Here is a 25,982-nt window from a genome sequence, read left to right as displayed (position 1 = left end):
TGTGGTTTTTTTTATTTGTTTAAACCAACGAGCAAGGAAACGCCCGTCGCCTCAGCGCCGTTTGGTGCCGTGGTGGAGAAATTTGAGTTTCGGTTAAAAAAAAAAAACGTTTTGAATTTAAGCTGCGAGTGGTTGGCGTGGATCGATTCGGTTGATTCTGAACGATTACGATTCGCGTTCGCAACTGAGGAGTCGATTCTTGTGCGGCTATCAGGGGGATCTCAAGTCGGGTGAATTTTCAGACTATAAAAAAGTACTGCGGATCCGTAGTAGCGATTAGCCGCTATTGAACTGCATATTTAGTATGAATCTGAGTGATTTGCGTGCTTGTGGAATCGATGGAATCGATTAGAGGGAATCGATTTATTGCTGGTTGCTATAGTTGCCATCAGTCAGTTGGGGCCCTTGTAAGGACCCCTTCACGGTGCCTGTCAAAACTGAATTCCGCACCTTAATATTTATTTGTAAGATATTAATAGCGGCAGGGGTGTGTGTGTTAATAATTCTAATATTTCTACGTTTACAATTACGATCATTTCGGTGTACTAATTGAAGCCAAAAAAGCATTTTGTCCGGCGGTCTTAAGTTCACCTGCAGGCGCGGTCCGCGGGCAGCTATAAAAAAAGGCGGGAAAAGTCAAGACGAGGAGTGGACGGCGCTAAGGTGGAACAAACATTTAACATTCTGACGATGTTATCAACACAAACATTTAACATTCTGACGAGGTTATCAACACAAACATTTTACTTTCTGACGAGGTTATCAACACAAACATTTTACTTTGACGAGGTTATCAACACAAACATTTAACTTTCTGACGAGGTTATCAACACAAACGTACTTTCTGACGAGGTTATCAACACAAACATTTAACTTTCTGACGAGGTTATCAACACAAACATTTAACATTCTGACGAGGTTATCAACACAAACATTTAACTTTCTGACGAGGTTATCAACACAAACATTTAACATTATGACGAGGTTATCAACACAAACATTTAACATTCTGACGAGGTTATCAACAAACATTTAACATTCTGACGAGGTTATCAACAAACATTTAACATTCTGACGAGGTTATCAACACAAACATTTAACATTATGACGAGGTTATCAACACAAACATTTAACTTTCTGACGAGGTTATCAACACAAACATTTAACATTATGACGAGGTTATCAACACAAACATTTAACATTCTGACGAGGTTATCAACACAAACATTTAACATTATGACGAGGTTATCAACACAAACAGTTTACTTTCTGACGAGGTTATCAACACAAACATTTAACTTTCTGACGAGGTTATCAACACAAACATTTAACATTATGACGAGGTTATCAACACAAACATTTAACTTTCTGACGAGGTTATCAACACAAACATACTTTCTGACGAGGTTATCAACACAAACATTTAACTTTCTGACGAGGTTATCAACACAAACATACTTTCTGACGAAGTTATCAACACAAACATTTAACATTCTGACGAGGTTATCAACACAAACAGTTTACTTTCTGACAAGGTTATCAACACAAACATTTAACTTTCTGACGAGGTTATCAACACAAACAGTTTACTTTCTGACGAGGTTATCAACACAAACAGTTTACTTTCTGACAAGGTTATCAACACAAACATTTAACTTTCTGACGAGGTTATCAACACAAACAGTTTACTTTCTGACGAGGTTATCAACACAAACAGTTTACTTTCTCACGAGGTTATCAACACAAACGTACTTTCTGACGAGGTTATCAACACAAACATTTAACTTTCTGACGAGGTTATCAACACAAACATTTAACATTATGACGAGGTTATCAACAAACATTTAACATTCTGACGAGGTTATCAACACAAACATTTAACATTATGACGAGGTTATCAACACAAACATTTAACTTTCTGACGAGGTTATCAACACAAACATTTAACATTATGACGAGGTTATCAACACAAACATTTAACATTCTGACGAGGTTATCAACACAAACATTTAACATTATGACGAGGTTATCAACACAAACATTTAACTTTCTGACGAGGTTATCAACACAAACATTTAACATTATGACGAGGTTATCAACACAAACATTTAACATTCTGACGAGGTTATCAACACAAACATTTAACATTATGACGAGGTTATCAACACAAACATTTAACTTTCTGACGAGGTTATCAACACAAACATTTAACATTATGACGAGGTTATCAACACAAACATTTAACATTCTGACGAGGTTATCAACACAAACATTTAACATTATGACGAGGTTATCAACACAAACAGTTTACTTTCTGACGAGGTTATCAACACAAACGTACTCTCTGACGAGGTTATCAACACAAACATTTAACTTTCTGACGAGGTTATCAACACAAACATTTAACATTATGACGAGGTTATCAACACAAACATTTAACTTTCTGACGAGGTTATCAACACAAACATTTAACTTTCTGACGAGGTTATCAACACAAACATACTTTCTGACGAAGTTATCAACACAAACATTTAAAATTCTGACGAGGTTATCAACACAAACAGTTTACTTTCTGACAAGGTTATCAACACAAACATACTTTCTGACAAGGTTATCAACACAAACATTATACTTTCTGACGAGGTTATCAACGCAAACATTTAACTTTCTGACGAGGTTATCAACACAAACATACTTTCTGACGAGGTTATCAACACAAACATACTTTCTGACGAGGTTATCAACACAAACATTATACTTTCTGACGAGGTTATCAACACAAACATTATACTTTCTGACGAGGTTATCAACACAAACATTTTACTTTCTGACGAGGTTATCAACACAAACATACTTTCTGACGAGGTTATCAACACAAACAGATTTTCTGACGAGGTTATCAACACAAACATTTTACTTTCTGACGAGGTTATCAACACAAACATTTACTTTCTGACGAGGTTATCAACACAAACATGTAACTTTCTGACGAGGTTATCAACACAAACATTTTCGTGGTGAGAATTAAGCACCAGTTGGCAGTCCCGACACTTTTGAATACGTCGCTTTGCTAATATGTATGTTTAAAAAGTATATGTTTTGCCTCACGTATGTTCGGCGATGATGGCGATATATATGCAATGTATATAATGTGGTTCTGGTAACTGTTTAGTTTTTAATGTTATAATACTCCAACAGTATTCGCGGCATTCATATATGATGCTGGTAAATAAGAGTATACCGTGCTGTAGTATTGTAATATAACTTACGTTGTAAATACAGTTGTGATTACAACTGTATTTACAACTGGGCGAGTGAGGTAAGAATTGCATAACAAAAGTAAATGTAAGAAAATGTGAATTATCAGTGGACAATTACGTAATGTTACATTTCTGTGAATGATCAGATATTGCGAATTGTGAGATAGCCTCAATGACTGTGGCCTGCAATTTAAATTGGTGCGTTATAGTGCTGTACTCTATATATTGCCTTTATAATGCGTTACGCCTATGGCCAAATCAAAAGCTAAGCAGGTTTTTGAGCCTGGCTATTACTTGTATGGTTATCACCATCCACAACAGGTGCTACAGGCAGTGGCTGCTGGACTACTTTGTGGGCAGCAGAGAGGGTAGTGCAGCAAAATCCATTGTGCTGTACTTCTATGCGCCCCAAGCCCATGGCTCCCTGTCTTCTCCGAACCACACTGATGAGCGTGTGGGTGAAGTATGGTCAAAATAACCCCCCACCCGGCTTAAATTACGCTGCCAAGCTTGGCAGTGTTCATTAGGACGCTGTCTTTCCGACAGCTCTGTTCTTCACCTGAGGACGGCTGCTTGCGTTGTGGCCGAAACGTCGTGAGAATTTGTATTATTTCCCTTCTACGTGACTTTACCGAAAGAACCAGGAATATGAATCCCACAACTTTCATGGTGTTTGAGGCCCTCATCCAGCAGTGGATTGACACGGGGGCTTGTACACGTTACATAGATATTATACATGACGCCATTTGCAGGCGCAAAATATTATCACCGCTTGTCGACTCCGTAGATTCATAAATCATAACCTTGACAGTGGAAGGACGGAGGGTTGTGAATTGCTCCATCTCATGCCTCCCTGCCCATCTGTTCCCCTGATCGGACCCACAGATGGAGGAACCGGAGCAGAGGTTCTTCCACCTCCTCAACCCCCTGCGGGATCTGACGCGCAACTGGGAGGTGGACGTGGCGGCACACTTGGAGGAGTACCTCGAGGAGGTGCGGGCGAAATGGGTTGACGTCCTCGCCGTTGTCACCTTCTGGACATAGTTGCTGCTGCGAAGAGCGAGATTGTAACCGTTGACTTCGTCGTCGTATTGATTGTTTTCGTCGTTATTGACATCATCGGCCTGTTTCTCAAGATCGTGGTTTATCATCATCTCGGTGGTCATCTTTGTCGCCTTCATAATCGTGATTGTCATCCCGTTGGCTCTCCTCGTCACCTTGATTTTCAACATAACATAAAATAATCGCACTAATGATATTTTTGTGTTATGTATTATCTAGTTTTTTTATATCAAACTAGGACCCATAACTTCAAGAGAGGATCCCTCCCTAAAAGCATCTGGCAGTTAAGCATTGGTTTAGAGCCGACCTTCTGATGAGACACTACTGTATATTGAAACCTGTCCAAAGTTTGCTTGCATTTAACCAATCCTGCAATTATGCACACCCAAAAGGCCTTGTGTATGTATGTGGTTGGCAGCTAGTGTAAAAAAACATTATATAGAAGGACAGATATATGGAGACATGGTTTGATTATTTTATTTGTGACTTCATTTTAAAGACCATGGCCATTCTTGTCATCATCATGCTTAGCAGCAACAGCGTTGCCATTAATTTTAACGCCCTGATGATGTTAAAAGATCATCGTAATCATATTTGTTCTTGTCATCACTATCAACAATACCTTTGTTATCATGGTTGCTGTCCTAATCATCATCTTTGTCAATCTTGCCATCACAGGCATCAAGGTCATGGATCTAAGCAGGAATATTGTCATTATTAACATGATTTTGATGTCATCAGCATTGTAAACATCCTAGTAATTTGACGATTGCAAGTTAAGTGATATTACATAATAAATAACAGTGAGGGTAGAGCTAAAAACAACTTTTAATATTTTTCTGTCGCTCTTCAGGAATTGTTTGGCCAGGAATAAGCACGTATAATTATCCTGAAGATGCCCATTATTATTTCACTTCAGATTTATTGTAAATCTGACCAGATAGTGCACAACTCACAGAAGTCACAAGTTCAGATCCTGGGTAGGGTGTCACCTCCTGAGGAGTTGTTAAAATTTAGCAGTTGGGTAGCTCGGGGGGTTAGAGCACTAACCTGGCACCGCTCATCTTGGGTTTCGTGCCGTGTAGCCACCATTGATTAAATATGGTTTTAGAATGTAGCCATTTGACGGTTTCAACCCATTCACCAAGACAAACCATCATATTAAATGTGTTCATGTACTTGGTAAAATTCCAGCTTTGACAAAAATATCGGTGTGACTGCCATGTGACAAACATTTCTCTAGCAGGGGGTGTGATAAAGTACAGCAGCTTTGTTGTAAATGAGCACTCATCCTGTGGGAAGACTGGCTCTTACCACGAGAACGTGTAATTTCCACCACCGGCTCAGGGATGTCAGCAGATATTCGTGCTGGCCGAAATTTCTTTCAGACATATGCGTTTGCTTTTTGACACGCTGCTGTAAATAGTCGGGAGTGGTTGAATGAAGAGTGATGATGTGTTGTGTGTGTGTGTGTTTCGTGCTGCTCTCTGACTTCAGCTGGAAAGTATCGTCATCTCGTTCGATGGCGGAAAGACGACAATGAACTTCGCCGAGGCCGCACTGCTTATCCAGGGTTCGGCGTGCGTCTACAGCAAGAAGGTACGTGACACCGTGTGCAACAAACACACACACACACACCCTGTGTATGGCACTTTTGTGTGTGTGTGATACCACGGTATTGTGTGGAAACGCTGTATGTGGTATGTTGTGTGGGACAATGCGTGTTTGAAATGTGTGTGACATGTACTCTGTAATTAATTTGCAACACTCTATAAGCGAACTCAAACGTTACACCCTTCGTTTGACTCTATGTTTGTAATGAGTAATTATCTCAACTCCAGCCGCAACTATATGTACCTAAGTAGGTGCTCCTAAAGCAACCTTAATAGATGTTCCAATTAGCCTTTGTTACCGAAGCCCATGAACCTTGGTGCGTATGTGTGTACAGGTGGAGTATTTGTACTCCCTGGTTTACCAGACGCTGGATATGATTTCAGACAAAAAGTAAGTACAAATTGAGCAGTGTTTTGTTTGTGAAACGCATCCACCCTACACACTGATGTATTTATTTCACGTAAACATCTGCAGTACACTGCATTGTATTTTTGAAATTACATTTTAAATGCATTTGCAAGTCATCCAATTTTCAGCGAACTGGACTGGGTCCTGCCCTGTTTGTCCGGCTCGCCGGGATTTTGCTTCATATAGAGCATCAGGCCCGGTAGTCATGTGTCCTGCCATTCTGTCGCAGACGAACCCAGAAGATAACCGACGTTGGGCGGGAGAGCGTGGACAACGACACCTCTTTTGCTTACAAGCAAAACGAGGAGGAAGTAGGTGCCTTTCTTTTTTGTTGTCTAAGCCCTCCCCAGTTTAATTCAATGGCCAATCCCAAAGTGTCGGGGTAGCCGGGTGTCTCATGTGGATAATACTACTGCAGAGAACTCGGCCAGCATCACTGAGAAGCTTGGTTTGAATCTGTGTTCCAAACACCTGTGGTTAAACCAGTCGCACAACTCGAGTGCAGAGTGCAACGTTTTGGATGCAGGGTTTGTGGATCATGACCAGACGTAAGATTTGTAAGTCATATGTCATCATCAACAGTCATAATCATTCCATCCCCAATTGAAGGCCTGCCCAATCCATGGCCATGTCCCATAATTTGGCGATGCAACACTCCATCTAGCACCTACACTTGAGCTGATTTCATCACTCCGTCTCTGCATTGGAAATTCTGTCCGGCGTGTTCCTTCCTTTGGCTGCTGTTACGTCGTTATTCTCGACCACTGGCAATCATCCCTTCTAATGCCGCATACTGCACAAGCCTACTTATTTTTCTTAGTAGTTATTACGTCTCTAACTTGCTTATGTTCTCTAACTCATGTATGTGTTCCTCATCCTGTCTCAAAGTAATTCCCAGCGTGCACATCAGCGTGTATTACCTGCTATGATATGTGTATCAGAAACATGGCTTTGACAAAGGAAATGGAACAAAGGCAGAAAAGTGTGCAAAGACGCATCTTCCTATGGGAGAAACTAAACTATAACGCATGTGTAGTTTTCTGATGTGGAAGTCTAGTGTTTTACCATGTGACTTCAGCCTTGACTGGGTTTGTTTTTTTCCAGTTCTTGAGCCTGGATGATATTCAGTCGTCGTCAAACATCACCTTGCATAAGAACCCGCAGGGCATGCTGGTAGGGAACGCACGTCACCATTTCATCTTATTTACATGGCCCACTGCATCTTTATGACTACACACCTGTGTTCTGCATGGCGTCGGCCAACCCAACGCTGTCCCGACTCCAAATTGCTTAGCCCTCCGAGATCTGATGAGATCGGGGTAATTGCGGGCGAGTTGGTGACAGGAAGAATTTGTTTCTTGCTGCTTCTTCAAAAGTGTTACGCGTGTTCTCCTGCAGCACACAAGCATCATGTCCCTCATACCCATGTGCCTGATCCCAACGGATGAGGTCGAGCGACGGGGAACCCCTCTCTACAGGTACCTGCGTCGTGCCGGCGTTGTTGAGCATTGCCTCTTTGAAGCTTTCACCATGCACTACTGGGCTCCTGAAGATGCATTTTGAAGTGTGTGGCAAAAGCTTCAGAGAAGAAAGGCTCTACACTTAACCCAACCAGGAGGGCCACACTTGGATTACAAGCGAGCGAATTGCGTTCGTAAGACTGATAGCTTAACAGCAATTAAAATATGTAGCGTATACCGTATTCTCCAGATTATAAGATTGTCTGGAAAGTAAGATGCACCTAAAATTTCTGCTCTGTGTCAAGAAAGTTATATCAATTTGATCACCCAGACACACAGCTACCACCAGATTATAATATTTTTTGTTTTTTAAACGGGAGAAAAGTGCATCTTATACCCCATGTGGTGGGCTGTCAGTGTAGCTGTACCTGTTTATATGCTCCCTATATTTGTACGTTCTCTTAAACCTGTTCAAGTTTAAATTATTTCGTTTTTAAAAACTTTGTAATTTTTCCAGCTCATCTTTTACATCAATACAGTGATCCCTCGTTTATCACGGTTAATGGGGACCGGAACCCCTCGCGATAGGTGAAAATCCGCGAAGTAGGATTGGCCCCCAAGGAATTTCCGTATATGTGTGTGTGGGTACCAGAATGTTTAAAATATGTATATTTATACTTTATATATATATTTTACTTAAATCTATTTAATTATAAAACCTTAATATACATTCACTCTCTCTCTCGTACGATACGTATTATGGTGTTCTACACTCATCAATGACAGTAGTATCTTGAGACTTGACTCCAGTAATGACGACGATGACGATGACAATGACGACGATGACAGACCTGTGCAGTTCGATGAATGTGATGATGAATGATGATGATGATGATGGTGTTACTGCACAGGTATAATGAGGTCCTTTAAATCAGTTCGATGAATGTGATGATGAATGATGATGATGATGATGGTGTTACTGCACAGGTATAATGAGGTCCTTTAAATCAGTTCGATGAATGTGATGATGAATGATGATGATGATGGTGTTACTGCACAGGTATAATGAGGCCTTTAAATCAGTTCGATGAATGTGATGATGAATCATGATGATGATGGTGTTACTGCACAGGTATAATGAGGCCTTTAAATCAGTTCGATGAATGTGATGATGAATGATGATGATGATGGTGTTACTGCACAGGTATAATGAGGCCTTTAAATCAGTTCGAAAAATCCGCGATGCACTGAGGCCGCGAAACTTGAACCTAGAAGTGGCGAGGGATTACTGTATATTGCTGAAATTCCCTTAACTCACATTACCTTTACTCTTGCGAGTCATTTTGAGATACGGTTCCATTTAGTTAGACGCTGTACAAATTGAATTGCACACACTTGCTCGTGTTTGTTTGTGTGCCCACGATCCCACGTGCCCACACGCTCGTGCTTGCGTTCCGGATGTCTCTGCCGCCACCACCGCGTACCAACGCCGCGCCCCATTTGATTGCGTCTCTGCATGCAGCCAGAAGGGGGAGCTGCTGGCCAGCCGCAAGGACTTCCGCATGAACACGAGCACGCCGCACCACACGGGAGCCTTCATGCTGGAGCTGAGCGGCCTCTCTTCTGTGGACGGCACCACGATCGCCAACACGGCCATCAACGCGCTCCGCTGTCAGGATGCCATAGGTGCGGCAAGCAGGCAGTGGCGAGGATAAGCAGTCTCTTGTACGCCTGCCCGAGTGCGGTTTACCTGGCAGAACTGCGTGTTGAGCGTTTCTTCTCTGAAGTTTTAATCGTACACAACTGTGGGCTTCATCTTCTTGGTTCTTTCGGTAAAGTCACGTAGAAGGGAAGTAATAAAATAATAAAAATAAAACATAATAAAAAATAATTCTCACGACGTTTCGGCCACAACGCAAGCAGCCGTCCTCAGGTGAAGACCAGGTCCTCAGGTGAAGACCAGGTCTGTCTCCCCGACAGACCTGGTCTTCACCTGAGGACGGCTGCTTGCGCTGTGGCCGAAACGTCGTGAGAATTATTTTTTATTATGTTTTATTTTTATTATTTTATTACTTCCCTTCTACGTGACTTTACCGAAAGAACCAAGAAGATGAATCCCTGCAGTCACGAAAGCTTTAAATCGAAACTGTGGGCTTTTCCAGAGCGTCTTCCAGAATTAAATTGAGCTCCCCGTGTGTTTGTGCAGCGACGTGGCCCAGCGGTAGCGCATTCGGCTCATGTTGCAACGGTTCGCGGTTCGAATCCGACAGGCCACCCTGGTTATTACTGCAGGTATATTAACTGAAAAAAAGTATACACCATCTACTGCACACTGTCATTCGAATACCAGTAGGTCATTGTATGCTGATGTTATAGTCAAAATTTTCCAAAATTAGAAAAATTACCTGCAAACTACTCCATTTGGATTACACAGAAGCACTATTGCCCCTTCTGTGAAACTAGTGAAGGCTGTATGTTTGTGAAACATGGCGCTGTTAATACAGGTCTTTTTTGGGTTAGATCGCATAAATATAAATGTGTCGTTAAACCCGCCACCACCCAACATGGCCAAATTAGTAAGGTTTGTCATGTAAAGAAAACATGCCAATTCGTTACTAGTACAGCACACCGGTGTGTTGGAGAGCAAATCCACAATATTTAAAATATATGGCGCTGTTGTGAAAGCCTTGACCTGATGACGGACGCTTGTGTTGCGCCCGAAACGTCATGATTTATTTTATTTTATACCTACGTGACTTTACCGAAAGAACCAAAGAGTACTGAATTATTGTTCATGGGTTGGCCACAGTTCTGTAAGATGGGGCATAATGAGTTTTGTAAAGTAGCACGAAGTTGTTTTTTTGGAGGTTGTGTCTTCCTTAAGACATTGAAAGGTACATTTTTACGAAGTGGTTGAATAACGTACTGACTGGTGGATTGATTAGTGTTCCGTTCAAAGCTACAGATCTCTAAAAAAATGAAATACACAAACCCCAAGTGATTACAAATCCATTTGACGCTACACAAACCTGTGAAAGGATTTTTAATTGTTTTGGTATCTTTTCTGTAGATGACGAATTCTCGGCTTTGCAAAACGCCATCGGCGGTAACGCGGGAAACGGAGGTGGTGACGACAACAACGCGGGTTTCCTGCCTCTGGCTGATGCAGATGAACATGGTAAGTGTAATAGCCACCCAAATGTGGTAATTTAAAAACAACGAAGGGGAAATGACGCTTAAAACAGGCATAAAATACGAAAGTACCCAAGAAGATAACCTCCGTGATGTTGTGAGGAGACCATCCAGCAGTGGATAAACGATGTGTGCGTATGCACATCCCATGCTCTCTCTGTTTAGAAGACATGGATGACTTGCCACCACTTGAAGAGCTTGATCCAATAGATGCCCCCTGCGGCCGTTGAGGAGGTGATCAACAGACAACAGGTATGAGCTTTCACTATATGTGCGCACCCTTTACCAGTGTGTGTGACATGAATGCGTGTGCTCTAAAAATAACAGTATGACCGATTTCATAACAGTACTGATTATCGTGAAGACCACATTTAGCTCATTTACAGCTCTTAATGTTATTGTTATTGCATATCTTGTACAAATGTGCATTACTTATATGAAATTTTTTTAGAAAAGCACAGTGAAACCACCAAAAATTCTAAGTGATTTCTGGAACACATAAATCTATGGTAGTGGCCGTGAAATATGGTGCTAAACTGGGACTGCCTGGCACGTGACACTTCCGCACCGCGTGGAGACGCAGTTAACAGCAAGCTAGCATTGCTTTGGATGCTGTTCGATTGTTGAGCTTTGATCTTTGTGTTTTGTTATCTAGGTCAGGCCTGAAGACAAGGGTTACATGCTGAGAGAGAGACCGATCAGAGAATTAGAAGAGAAAGCACCCCCAACAAAACCACAGGTAACTCATTACTTGTGATTCTGAACAGAGCCTTCCCATGAGAATGTGGAGTTTCTGCCGCTGGCTAAAGGCCACCACGACGATAGGTCCTGTCCCGTTTCCTTTTTTGTAAGAGGGAGAAACATGTTATAATGATAAGTACATTTGGTATTTGTGTCATTATAGCACAAGGCTCTCACGAAGGCCCCTATGCAGACGGGTATAATCTGCCAGTAGAGGCGATGTTACTCTTCGGTTTTACCAAATTAAATCTTGACTTAAAGCTTTCGTGACTGCAGGAATTCATATTCTTGGGTCTTTCGGTAAAGTCACGTAGATAGGTTCAAAGAAAATATGGCCATTTCAAACCCTTATGAACAGTTTCCCTTGGAAGCTAATCTCCCTTTTCCTGAAGACGACCACTTGCGTTGCGATAGAAACATCATAGTTTTCTGTTATTTTTGATTATTTTCTTTGACCCTATCGACGTGACTTTACCAAAAGACGCAAGAATATAATTTACACAATTTATTTATTTTCGAAATTAGGACTGTGACATCAGCACGTGTCCTACCCTTTCCCCAAATTACTTCACGGGATATTTAACATCCGCTGTGAAGCAGACGGTACATATATATGGTTCATACACCTCCAGTAATTAACCAGGGTGGCCATGGGCTCGAATCATGAACCTCTGCAACAAGTAGCGAACGATCGATTGTTCGGCAATTTAGCTGCCCAATTGAGTCCATAAAACCAAATGATGGTAATGATATATCAATCTTGATTTGAAGCTTTCGTGACTGCAGGAATCCATACTCTTTGGTTCTTTCAGTAAAGTCGCGTAGGTATAAAATGAAATAAATCATGACGTTTCGATCGCAACACAAGCGGTTCATCCTCAGACGGAAAAAATATTATGTAATGATATTGATATATGTAAAGTAATTATATATCAATCAATGTGCGTGCATTGTGTTAGGCAGTTGACCCTTGGCGGAACATGGATATATTTGCTGAGGGGCCACCAGAGAAGCCCTTCGTAAAAGGTGAGGCATGCACATTGAAACCGGAACCACGGTGATTGTGAGGAGGTGACGATGGTGGGGATGACTATGGAGGTGGTTGTGATTATGATGGTGAGGATAATAATGATGATATGCTGCTGATAATGGCGATTAAGTTGAAAATAATTATGAAAATAAAGTTGGTGCTGTTGGTCAATGATGTTGCTGCTTACGATTTTGATGCTTCTGATAGGGATGTTGATGATTCTGGTTCTGCTGCTTTGATGATGATGATGCTGCTGCTGTTGCTGCTGCGATGATGATGACAATCACTATCAGGGCGAACCTTCTCACTTCCACCTGGATTGGACCCGAAAGCCACCAAGCGGAGGAGGAAGCGGGCAGTAGAACTCATGCGCTTCAGTGACTGGTTCACCAAGGCATGTAAGTGAAGTAATCGCCATTCACTATCTTTCATAGGTGGGTAACATATATGGCAATAGTCCTTCATCATCACAGTTACAAGCTAAACGTATAATTGTCACAGTCCTAATATTTTTTTTCACGTTTTATTTTGTCAGACAAAGCTATGGCTGCTCCTCTGTGGAAAAAGACCTCACTTCTGAGTTTCTCAGGTAATATACTGTTCGCTCATTCAACATTTTTGGTTTGATCACTGATCTTTTCTTGATCGCGTGGTCATCTCGGTTAAATCAAGAGTTGAAGAAACTTCTATTCCAAAAGTACTTGAGCGAGCAGAGTTAACGTTACGTCACGTCAGAGTGATCACATCAGGGGATGCCCCAGATCTCGGCCACAGGATCAAAATGCAGGAAAAATGTAATTGTATGATTGCTCATGTACATGGACGGCGTTTTTTTTTTTCAAAAAAACAAACTCCAGAATAAAAAGTCAAACAATACAAACTATAAGATAAACACAAGAAAAAAAAGTAGATTCTTTGAATCGAATCGCAACCCAAAATTGTGACAATTCTTAGAATCGCTGGTTGTGGGGTGGTGAATTTTTAAATGCTTATCAAATGCCGAAGTACATCCGTTAGTGAATGGTGGTGGTGACTTTCAACTAGCAGTGGGTAGATCATGGCGAATTATGATGATGACATATGTACAATAGGAGCACTATCATTTCTATAATGCTTCTCCAACCCGCACCGACAAATGAAGTGAGGTATGGTCACATAATCCCCATGACCCATATGGCATGGAGTGGCCCTCATCCAGCAGTGGATTGCTATAAAGGACTGTCCAGGTGCATGTTACATTCCATTATTCGGTGCATGATCCACCCACAGAACTGGAAGAATTGTATTGGACGAACATGCGGAAGGCAATGGCCACACAGCTTAAGATTCAAAAGAAACTGGTAAGTGACGCCGCGACAGTCTTCTCAAAAGCCTCCGTGCTTTTATGCGTGATGCCTCAACCTCTGTGATCTACGCATGCACGAGAGCATGTGTCCTTATGTTTGTGTCCACGTGTGGTTTACACACTTTGCTGCTATACCAGGAGCCTGAGTTCAACACCCAGTTGTGGTGCTCATCAACAAAAGTAGTGGTTGGTATATAACAAGGCCAGGGCTTTTCTTAGGTTGTCAAGTCGAAGACAAAGTGGCTGTGGGTTAGTGTTGAGGCTTTGTGGGTTAGTTTTGAGGCTGTGGGTCATTGTCCAGGCTGTGGTTTAGTCTTGTCTTGACATTGATACTGTGGGTCATTGTTGAAGTTGTGTGAGTTCGTTTTGGGGCTATGGGTTCATATTGAGGCCATGGGTTCTTGTTCAGGCTGTGGGTTCATATATAAGCTGTAGGTTAATAATAATAATAGTACAATTTGTAACGCGCGCAAATTTGCAGACGTAGTGGCCGCAACTCAGAGGCGCGGAGCCAAGCTCAGAGTCGCTCAAAAGCATGATTGTAGAGGTGAGTTTTTAAGTGTCTCTTGAAGGAGGCGATTGAGGTGATGCTGCGAATGTGCAGAGGGATATCGTTCCAGACTGTTGGGGCTGCCACCGAGAAGCGGCGCGTAGACATGACCATCCTGGATCTTGGTATCGAGAGGAGGTCGTGAGTCGCGCTGCGCAGGCATCTGCCGTGTGCTGAGCTGCAAGTTGTCAATAATGAAAAAAATACGGCGGGCAGGCGGATATGAAGGCATTGTGGCAGAGGCAGGCGGTCTTGTATGTGACCCTACTGGCAATGGGGAGCCAGTTGAGAGCGCGGAGACGAGCTAGTGAGTCGAGGCGGGGATGAGTGTGGGCAATGACGACGCGTGCTAGGTTATTTTGTAGTCTTTGAAGCTTCTTTAGGTTGCCAGCGGAGGTCCGGACAAGGACGGAGTTACAATAGTCAAGGCGAGACCCAACTATGCAACATGCCAAAGTGTTGGCAATTTCAGTAGAGATGAGAGGACGTATGTGTCTAAGAGCCTTCAGGTGAAAGTTACATGAGCTGATGATATGGTTGGTTTGACGGTCGAAGGATAAAGTTGAATCTAGGATGACACCGAGGTAGCTGAAGTGGTCGGTGAACTTGATGCTGTGTGGGGAGTGCTGCTGAATTGAGATGTTGCTTGGTACCTAACATGATGGCCACTGACTTTTTCGGATAAAGGGCTAGGTTGTGTGCTGTGAACCATTGTTGCACGGCGGTGGTACATTCCGAGAGCCTCTCGAATCTAGATGCATTGCTAGAATCGATGGCGGTGAATAGAATCGTGTCATCCGCGTATGAGTGATGCTTAACACCGAAGCTTGCAATGAGCCGGCCGATCGGGGAAGTGTAGGCTGTGAAGAGCAGGGGACCTAGAACAGAGCCCTGGGGAACCCCGCATAATGCTGTTGTTTCAGGCGATGTGGACATGGCCACCCTGACTGAAAATTGCTGGTCAGAAAGGTACGAAGCTATCCACTTGAGTGCTGAGCCGCATATACCGAAGTCGGATTTCAGGAGGGAAGTAAGGAGCGAATGGTTGATGGTGTCGAAGGCTGACGAAATGTCCAGACTTACAAGTGCAACAGTTGAGCCGGAATCAACGATCGTTAAAATGTCATCGAGCACCCTAGTGAGTGCTGTTTCTGTGGAATAGTTTTGACGGTAAGCTGACTGGAAGTAGCAGTAGTTTGCGGAGGAGGTGACGTGTGGTTGTAGCTGGGCGAGGGCTAGTCGTTCAAGGAGTTTAGAGAGGTTAGTGATGGGACGATAACTAGATGCGTCATCCGGATCTAGATTTGGTTTCTTGAACAAGGGAGAAACCAGGCCAGATTTGAGGTTGGACGGAAAACACCCCGAAGAGAAGGAGGCATTTGCGATGTTCCTGATCATGATGGCGAGTTCCGGAGCACATTGCTTGAACAAGGAACCTGGGAGCACGTCGAGTGGAGATAACTTCAAATGAAGTGATTCAATTAAAGCGAAAACGTCTTTTGTAGACACAGGCTTTAGCATAGTTAGAAGAGTATCTGGGTTAGTGCTTACAATTTTAGGTACCATGAGCGGGGTACAATGGTGCAATGTGTCAGTAGACGTTGCACGAGTTTGCGACGGCGATTAGCTTGTTGTTGAAGTAAGTATTAAAAGAGGTGGCAAGTTTCAGTGAGGCAAGGGGATCGCTAAGGTGAGGGACCATAGTGCTACCAGGATGGAGAAGATCTTTGAGGGTTTTCCATAGAATGCGCGGGTTTCCGGTTGCTTTTTTGATGCGTTCCTCAATGTGGGAGGAACGTGAGACAAGGATCAGTTTGTTAGTTTTCCTGCAGGCGACTCTGTAAGCAAGTCGATCAGCAGGTAGACCACTGCGGGATGCGATACGTTCAAGGCGCCTCCTGGTTCGCTTAGCAATGATGGCATCTCTTGAGAGCCAGTGAGTGTCGTGGGAAGACTGCCTAGCGGTTCGTGATTTTAATGGAGCTAGTTTGTCCAGCGCCGCCCTCATGTCAGCTTCTAGTTGGAGAGCGCAGACGGTTGGATCCGATGATGGGGATAACATTGAAAGCGAGTTTGCAAGGAGGTGACGAAAAGCAGGAAATGCGATACCCTTGAAATTACGCAAGTTGCGGGTGAATTTGATGGTGATTGGCTTGGGAAATTGGAGGGAAGAAAGTATGAGGCGGTGGTCGGAGTAACCAGTTTGGAAAACTCCCAGTGCAGTGATGCGTCGGTGCTGGTTAGGTTCCAGAACCAGGTCGAGCATGCTCTCAACGTTTGTTGACAAAGCTCTGGTGGGGCCTGAGTTTGTGATGACCAGGTTATGGCAGGCCAAAGTTGACTCAAGGTGACTATCGATGGAGGCTGGGGTATTGCCGGGGCAATTAAAGTCACCTGTAAGCACGAGCCTGTGAGATGGATTAGGAATCAGATATAGGAATTCCGAAAGCTCATTTACGAAGGTGTTGATGCTGCCGTCTGGAGGGCGATAGATGGAAATGATGGAAAAGCACTCGTTGTTAGTAGTAAGGGATACGGACTGGACCTCGAATGTGGCCTGAGCCATTGGTAGATGGAGCTCTTTAATTTTCAAGTGAGCATTGTAAACGACCGCTAAGCCACCACCCCGCTGGTTAGTTGCGCGAGGTTTATGTAGAACCTTGTATCCTGGGGGCGCAACTTCCAGAGAGATAGCTGGCGGGGAGTCTTGCCTGCACCAGGTCTCAGTGATGAGCAAAAGGTCGATGTGGTGGTCCGAGATGGTGTCGTGAATCAGGGCTGATTTATTGGTGATGGAGCGTGCGTTGAGCAGGCCGAGGCGGATATGTGAAGGTAGATGTGAAGATCCGTGCAGGTGAGGCGTCGAGGAAAACAGAGGAGTTGGCTGGTTCGAGGTCGACCTGTGAACGGCGGCCCCTACCACCTCTGCAACCACGGTGCCGATGCAGTCTCCGACGTTGGCCTCGGAGAAGCCCAAGGACAGAGAGCGTCCTCAGGAGTGCGGGTTGCAGGTGCAGATGATGAAGAGATGGTGCATGTCGTAGCCCTATTATATCAGCCCGTGCTGCAACGATGGTGCGGATGAAGGGGCCCGGATTCGGGTGGACTCCAATCAGCGGCTCAGCTGCCCTGAGCAGCAAGTCGAGGTGTCGTTGTCCAAGCTCCACGCTGTCAGCAAGCACTTCCCCGTACGTAGCGGATGCAAACACGCCCGTGTAAACACTCGTTGAGCGCGTACACGGGCGTACAGAACCACGCAGGCGGGGCGTACAATGGAGCAGCCAGAAGAACACGAAGTCCAGTGGATTAGCTGACCACGCTCTGTGCTCCAGCTCACAGGTGGTGCAGCAGGATGGACGTACCTTGCAGAGCTCCCGTTCACTGGTGGTGCTGGGCAGCAGGCAAGCCAACTCTCTCGTGTTGAGGAGATGACAGTCTGCTTCGCGTTCCCACTCGCTGATGGTGGTGAACGTTGGATGGAGCACATAGATCTCCCACTTGCTGGCGATGCTGGGGCACGCCAAGCTCACAGTCGCTGATGTTACCGGAAGAGGTGCCTTGTGAGGACGTTGCTGCTATAAACCGTGCCCGGGGCGGATGTTAAGCCGCGCCGCATGAACAATACAGCCAGCGTCCTCCAGCTTCGTGAATCGAAGCAACAGGCCTCGTTTACTCGCACTGCCCAACAGCTGTGCAATGCGGCAGTTAAGGCGAGTTGTGTGGCACTGCAGTAAACGGCATTTGTCGGCTGTTGTAGCGCCGCGAGGCGTGTGCAGTGAACACGGAGGCGGGCGGGTTTGGGTGCAGGGATCGGCCGCCACCCAAAGTAATAATGAAAATAATGAAACAAAATAAATTATATGAAAAATGTAATGGAAGATGAAAGTAAGAAGAGTGGTGGTGAGTGAAGAAGGACGTCGGTAAAGTACAAGGTGTGGTTACGGTTGATAAACTGTGAGAGCGATCCGGGACTGCAGCCAGCTGCGGCGCTGTCGTCATCTTGAACGCATTGAAGGTTAGCATTGAGGCTGTATGTACAATTCACATCCGCGATTTGATGCATGTTTTATTGTAAGCATAATCAATTTTCATCGATGAATCCTTTGGATTCAAGTCGAGTAATCTTTTTTTTAATCCGTGACACCTTTCTGCCGTAGATCTGCCATGCAAGGCACCATTACATCAAACACAATAAAATACGACAAAATGAAATATAAAGTATAAAATACAATTTTAAAGCACAAACATAAATCTTCCATTAATTCTCCACCACCATCCTCGTCACGACCATCATCGCACAAAAGATGTGGTTGTAAGTTAATTGTTGTAGGCAGGCGTAAAAAGGTGTGTTTTTACTTGTAATTTTAATGCAGTGGTGGTGTCGTTTGAGTGTATTTATTCAGGTAGGTTATTCCATAGGTATTGTGCTGCGAATGGATTGTCTTGCCTCCGCTATGGGAATGAGACATTGACACTACTGGCTCAGCCTCATGCTTAGCTGAAGAAGGAGAGAATTTAAGTTTTGATCACTGCTACTGTATTTCTGCAGATTATAAGACACGCTTTTTTATGCACTTTAAAGCAAAAGTTCCGGATGCGCTTTACTTTCTGGAGCTGCTTATAATCCAATAAATGTGTTGTCGGTTGAATCCGGTAGCTCCTGGCTGGGAAGCTCCACGCCCAGGACATCACTCTTCCGGACAACGGTGATGATGGCGATGATATTGGTGGCGGCGGAGATGGTGGCAACCAGGGACAGGGTGCCGGGGCAGAATCAATCCCTGGCGTCCGAGAGATAGGGCGAGATCCTGATTTACAAGATCTACCAGACGGCCTTGGTACCAGCATGCACTTGGCCTAACACACACCCGGCCCAACATACACCCGGCATGGGATAATAGTAATGGTAACAATAATATAATTTGTTTATCCTATTATAATGATACATTATTTTTACATGTTTACCCTGAAAGAGACTCAATGAGTCTCAAGACCTTTTCAGGAGGCTCCTGCAATTCTTTTGCGGTAGGGCCGCACCTGATTAGCACGGTTGGCTACGTACGATGCGAAAGAAGTATGACAGTTATTATGTGTTTCCCAATTAAGAATTTTGCGAGCGCTTTTAAAAATTTGGCAAATGTAAACATGGACACCGGCACACATAGCTGAGACTTAGTCAAATAATGTCACAGCATCTTTAATTTTCACCATAAATCAGACGGCGCTTATTTTTATGGTTGATGCACCTGTTGTGGGTTCCGCAGAGGCGCACACTCGAACTTGGAGGCAACCTGTTTATAATTAATACAACGGGTTACCTACATAGCCACTCGACGGGATAACGATATAGGGTGGTAACCACCACGCGTAACTACATAACCACTCGACGGGATAATGACTTAGGGTGGTGACCACCACGGTTAGCTACGTCACCACTCAACGGGATAACTATATATATTCGGACCAGGTCAGCTAAACCAGAGGTCGCAAACGGGTTTTGATTCCTTACCCGTACCCGACCGCACCAGGGTCACTAAACGGGTACCCGTACCCGTACCCGGCCGGGTACGGGTATCGGGTACCTGATTGCGACCTCTGGGATGAAGCCATGTTGCAGGCGCGGGTGGGTTGATTCTCGGAACTTGAATTGTGAGAAGAGACAAGACGTTGGGAAATGAGTGACAAACGGTGACTCACCAGGTGACTCACGGCCTACCCGTACCCGGTCGCACCAGGGTCGCAAACGGGTACCCGGCCGGGTACGGGTAGCCGGGTATCGTGTAGGGTACGGGTATCGGGTACCCGGTTGCGACCTCTGCTCTGAGGGGGCGAGAACGTGGATTGACCATGGCTGATGATTGTATCCAGAAAAGCCTCACTGATTCAAGAATTCTCTATTCAGGAGGGTGTCACATTGCGAGTATTAGCTAATTCTATTAATGAATCTTTAACCTGTATATGCAGGATACAAATTTTGTACAGATGAATTTAAGAATACATTACTGTGCTGCAATCTCCTGGTCACCTTGCAGCCCAAAATGTATTTGAACTTGATGGTGATGCTCATGCTGAGATAACGATGAAGATGATGAACTGCACATTATAAAATTTGCCTTTCACAGATGATTACGGTGACGCGGATGACTTTAACACCACACCCCATGATGTCATAGGCGACGTCGTTCCCCTGCAAATTGGTAATTCGCTCACAAATGTGCGGGTACAATAAATGGATTATATTCGACTACACTTGAGTGCAATGTCACATCCTGTGGTCAACTTTAAATACGGGTCCACAACTCACAATCTCGTGAATAATCGTGATCGATTCTAAGAATCGCATCTCAATTCTTGGCTAGGTATTGTGAGATTTGGCCAGAACTAATGCACATACAATACTGGGCATCGGTTAACGAGAGCGTAGTGGTTAGCGCAGTGCGCTACAAACCTGGTTGTCCCAAGTTCAGCGTCCGGCCATGGCTAACATCACAAGCAGCGCACAACGAATGCACACTGCACATTTTATACCATTAATATGTATACACACAAGGTTTGTTTTATTACATCGATTTTCATTAGATTTGCAGCTAGTTGCACTTTTCAGTTAACTGGACCAAGACACGCCACCTTATTAGTTTGGATAGCCGAGTTTTTATGATATACAAATTTGTAGCACAGCACACAAACAGTTGTCTTTTGGATACAGTGACCTATACCATAGAAATGTGGAATTTCCAGTGTATGTTTGCTGCCACAAGCTCCTTTGACACTTTGCCCTTTCACGTTTAATTGCCAAATCAGTCCGCTTGTAATCTCTGTGTTGTCACATTGCCAAAAGGCATAACGCACAAGTGGATGATTGCGTTATGTGCTGGGACCGCCTCTATCAGTATTATGATATCCTTGTGAAGTGAGCAGGGATATAGATTAATAGTGATATTTACTTGGTGCAAATTTTTGTTTCATTCGGCCAGGTGGTAGAGTGGTCATTGCATTTGACTCAAAATTGGAAGGTTGCGAGTTCAAAGCTTGTGTTTGTTTGAATCAGAACTTCCTCCATGGTCAATAAAATGAGTTCCACTTTGAGCTGGCTGGGTGCCTCAGAAGCCAGTGTGTAGTGAGCTGACACCGCTAAAATCTTCAGGTTTGAACCCAGGCCACCGCCATTCATCAAAATGAAATCTCAAATGTAATGAGTTGGTGGCATCAGCCGGGTCACCAATAACTGCACAAAAAAACGTCAAATTCAATTTGGATAAATTCCAGATTTGAGCATTAAAATATTGTTTTGACCGTTATGTGATGAACATTACTCTTAACTAGCATGGTGGGCAGTTGAGAAATTGCTGTTTGGATCAGAGTTCACTTGAAGGGATCTCATAATTAGCTCAGCGATATCCGCTTCTGTGTGCCATTCTCTGACAAATAGTTGCACTGCTCTGCAATAGTTCTGAAAGGATTATTAATCTCGTAACATTCAACTGAAAGCTCCATGGGGATACAATTGCAGGAACATGTCTCTATCATAACAATGTGGAATTTCCAACGCTGGCTCGGCTGTAAAGAGTGCCGTACCTGTGCTTATAGTTTTTGTTACCATTGTTTACCTGGGTTTGAATCTAGATTTCAGTTACCCCATGATTATACCAGATTCTCAAGTATAGCAATTGATGTATGTGAAGTGATTTTCATGCAACATGGTATTAATATGTTCTATTGAGGTGATTTTAGAAGTGGTTCTGTGAAGCCATCTCCCAGTGCTGTTCTCTGCCACAGGATGGTGCAATGCTTGATGTGAGAGTTTAAAATGTTTTTTTTTGCCACGTGACAGCACATAGCCGAACGCATAATTGCAAGTGTTTGTGTGTGTGTATTATTCATGTTTATTTAATTTCTGTATTATATTTCATAGGAAATGAAGAACAGCTGAAGTACGAGGAGCTAGTGATACGTAATGTGGTAAGTACAGCACAGGTGTTAAACCCAAGGCATAGGTGGTTAAACAAAAACATATTAATTAAGTGACTATGTTGAGATTGCTTTTCCCATTTAGCAATTTCCCAATAACTGCAACAAGCGGTAGAACATGCTATCGTTCGGCCACATCACCACCGTATATACATTTATGTTTGTACTGTATCCATGCGTGCGTGTGTTTAGGAAATGTACATGGCTGCCTCGGCAGGCTATGCACAGGACACAGCTCTGTCACGGAGAATCCGAGATTGGGATGCGATGATAATGCCCACGCTACAGATGCAGGTGAGGACGATCATAAAGCCGGGTCCACACCTTAATAATAATCATCAGTTGCGTAACTTGGTTGCAACTGAAATGGTTATTCACGGCTTGTCGCTAAGAGCAGTTGCACAATTGTTTGCTTAAGAGTCGGGCTTGCCTGAACCAGTGATGGTGAACTGCCAGATGTTTATAGGCAAGGGCCCCTCTTGAGATATGGGTACAGGCTCGAAGCAAGATAGAGTCTACTATCAATCGCTCTGCTCAGACATTTTTCTTGAAAATACGGGGGGTGGGAGGGGGGAAAATCCCATGTTCTCATCCGCAAAATACGGTTGTGGTTCAGTGACATCTTCCAGAACCTCATTGTCACATGGGGTGATATTACACTGCTGTCTGTGTTTGCAAGAGTGACCTCGTAACAACACGATGCTGGGAGTACAATTGGGTGGAAATCAAGAACTTTGTTGAAGATAATTAATTGAGGATATTTGTGAGAGGGACACAATTAAAAAATACCTCGGGCAGTTATGGAAGGCAAACCGGCATCAAAATAATGGATGGATGAGAGCGGGGGTTAGGAGCAGTTTTGGAAAGCTGAACTTGATACTGAAAACTAACATTCCATTTTACCTAAAATATGACCTATGCTTTGACATATGTATCGGATACGTGAAAATTCGCAAGGAAAATTATACAAAAGCGGAAGAGCGTGTAAAGAAGCATGGAGAAGTGCATGCTTATGATTACATTTAGAGACAAACAGGAACACGTTATAAGAAAAGGTATGCAAGTTAAAGGCATATTGACCGAAGAAATTTAAATGGGGCTTGGGCAGGAAGTAATGGCTGGTGGTCAAGACGAACGATGGAGTAACAGTCAAAGGTGGAAACACGCCCAAGAGAACGTATGGGAGCGTGTGCAGGTACTATGTAAACTGTTGCATCGTCAGACCGTAAGAGGTGGTTATAGTATTGTAAGGCCATCATCCACCCATCAGTGGATACATCATGGGCAATAACAATGATGATATTTTTTCCTTCCGCCGGTGTTGGGCATAGGACGATCGCGGGTCGTGCGACATCGGCTTGTACTGCGACCGCGTGATCGGCACGTTTGAGCGCAACAGCCAAACCATGCGCTTCGCAGACCTCGTGAGAGACCAGGAACCCTTCGAGGCGTGCCGCTACATGCTCGCCTGCTTACAGCTGGTGAGAGTGGGTGTGTGTGTATGTCTGTGCACTGGGGAGCGGTAGTGTAGCGGGTAGCGTGGAGCATTACTCACCTGGCCACTCGAGGTCAATTCCCGCTCACAGCCAACACCATTGACGATTATCTGAACTGGTTCCGGGCCTCCCCTCGGTCGACTCAACCTCAAATGGGTACCTAGTGTGGTGTGTAAAAACATCACCACTCGGGAGACAAAAGCGGTCAGGCGTGGTGCTGGCCACCCACCCCCTCGTGTGCAATGCCGACCTTCATAGGTGCTCACTAACAGCACTTGCCTCAACAGTCTGTTAAGGCTATTAGGGAGATCTTTGTGTTGACACTATGTAGCGTGTCGTGGTTAGCATGCACCACTACGAACCTGGCGAACCGAGTTCGATTGCCGCTAGTGGCCAACACCAGTGACGATGAACTGAACTGGTCCTGGGCCTCCCAGAGGTCGACTCGGCCTTAAATGAATACCTGGTGCGGTGTGTAATTGCCACGAGGGAGACAAAGGTGGCTGGGCGTGGTGCTGGCCAAGCATCCCCTAGTGTGCTGTGCTGCCCAGCCTTCATAGGTGTGCCGTGCCACAATAGTCTATACGGGCGATCTTTTGTCTTTTTGTGTGCGCACACACGAGCGTGCGATTGCGTTGAGTGGGGCTCCTGACCCGACGCGCGCTCCCCCGCCCCAGGCGAATGATGGCAACGTGGCGGTGCGCGCCACCGGAGAACTGCACGAGGCCCTCGACTCCATGGAGCTGAAGCTGCTGTCGCGAGAGCTGGTGCGGGAGCGCCTCGAGACGTACCAGGCTCCGTCGCTCGCTCGCAGTGCCAGATAAAAGTAGTGGCGGCATCAACGACGACGGCGACTTTTACGCAAATCGTCATACTTGCACCCGCCTCTCTCGTCGGCTTCAGAGAAGTGTCTTAGGACTTGGTTCCAGACCAGATTTGAATCTCCAACTCGGTTTGGTTGAAACTGTTCCAGGAGACTGGGACTGAGGATCATATTGAAGCTCAATTCTGAGACGATATTTTGTCATCTTAAGTTTGAGGATACATTCTAAGAAACTGGGAATTACGGTCAGAGCCTTGGTCTATGTGTTCCTGACTTATAATTACGTCATTTATTGCCTTATTTTTATAGGAATGTGTCCGTCAACACTGAAAAGTGTTCAGAAGACAAGGTGTCCACTTTAACAATAAATGTGGATTTGAACAATGGGTATTGTCAAGTTTTAGTCACTTGATGTAAATATACTTTCAGTTCACAATAATCCTTAGGTAATGCTTCTGTTGCAAAACAACAAATATGTAGCAGTTTGCCTCGTATAAATATTGCGTACTATATTTGTATACTTGTTTTAATTGTAATGCCTGTGTTTATAAGCATGGCATTCAACATGCAAAAACTAAACTTGCTTATGACTTGGTCAAGTTTATGAACAACTGCAATGTGGCAACTACCAGAAAATAAACCACAAGTCAATATGTAATGAACTATACTCTTTGGTTCTTTCAGTAAAGTCACGTAGGTATAAAATTAAATAGATCACGACGTTTCGGGCGCAACACAAGCGTCCATCATCAGGTGGGAAAGCATGGTCTGCTGCTGATGCAGACTGTTTTAAAACAGTCTGCAGGAGATGGCGGACGCTTGTGTTGCGCCCGAAACGTGATTTATTTTATTTTCTACCCACGTGACTTTACCGAAAGAACCAAAGAGTGTTTTCCTGCATTCACGAAAGCTTAAAATCAACATTGTAATGAACTAATTATATCACAGTTAAACTCCACCGAATAAGAGGCTACGTGACTGCTGCAGCCTGCATTGTCTGTAATGCTGTTGGGTTGTCAAAACATAAACTCAT

The 25,982-nt window shown here is 44.1% G+C and overlaps 1 protein-coding gene across 1 annotated transcript; it reads left to right on the top strand.

Annotated features, from left to right (window-relative positions):
* Positions 1-100: 100 nt before the first annotated feature.
* On the top strand, positions 101-25,335 carry NCAPH2 (non-SMC condensin II complex subunit H2). The gene is given in 22 exon segments (XM_061552841.1): positions 101-663; positions 4,146-4,253; positions 5,820-5,921; positions 6,271-6,326; positions 6,574-6,655; positions 7,449-7,517; positions 7,743-7,822; positions 9,327-9,490; positions 10,875-10,982; positions 11,162-11,208; positions 11,210-11,248; positions 11,652-11,735; positions 12,697-12,763; positions 13,061-13,165; positions 13,303-13,356; positions 14,037-14,107; positions 19,320-19,500; positions 20,785-20,859; positions 22,575-22,621; positions 22,823-22,924; positions 23,962-24,111; positions 24,804-25,335. Coding segments are annotated over 21 exon segments (1,938 nt in total). The 5' UTR covers positions 101-663; the 3' UTR covers positions 24,951-25,335.
* The last annotated feature ends 647 nt before the right edge of the window (positions 25,336-25,982 follow it).

This window comes from Lethenteron reissneri, chromosome 2 (assembly GCF_015708825.2).
Source record: "Lethenteron reissneri isolate LAM-NWPU_2019-01 chromosome 2, ASM1570882v1, whole genome shotgun sequence".
In the NCBI taxonomy this organism is placed as follows: Eukaryota; Metazoa; Chordata; class Hyperoartia; order Petromyzontiformes; family Petromyzontidae; genus Lethenteron; species Lethenteron reissneri.
This window is presented reverse-complemented; position numbering and strand designations above follow the sequence as displayed.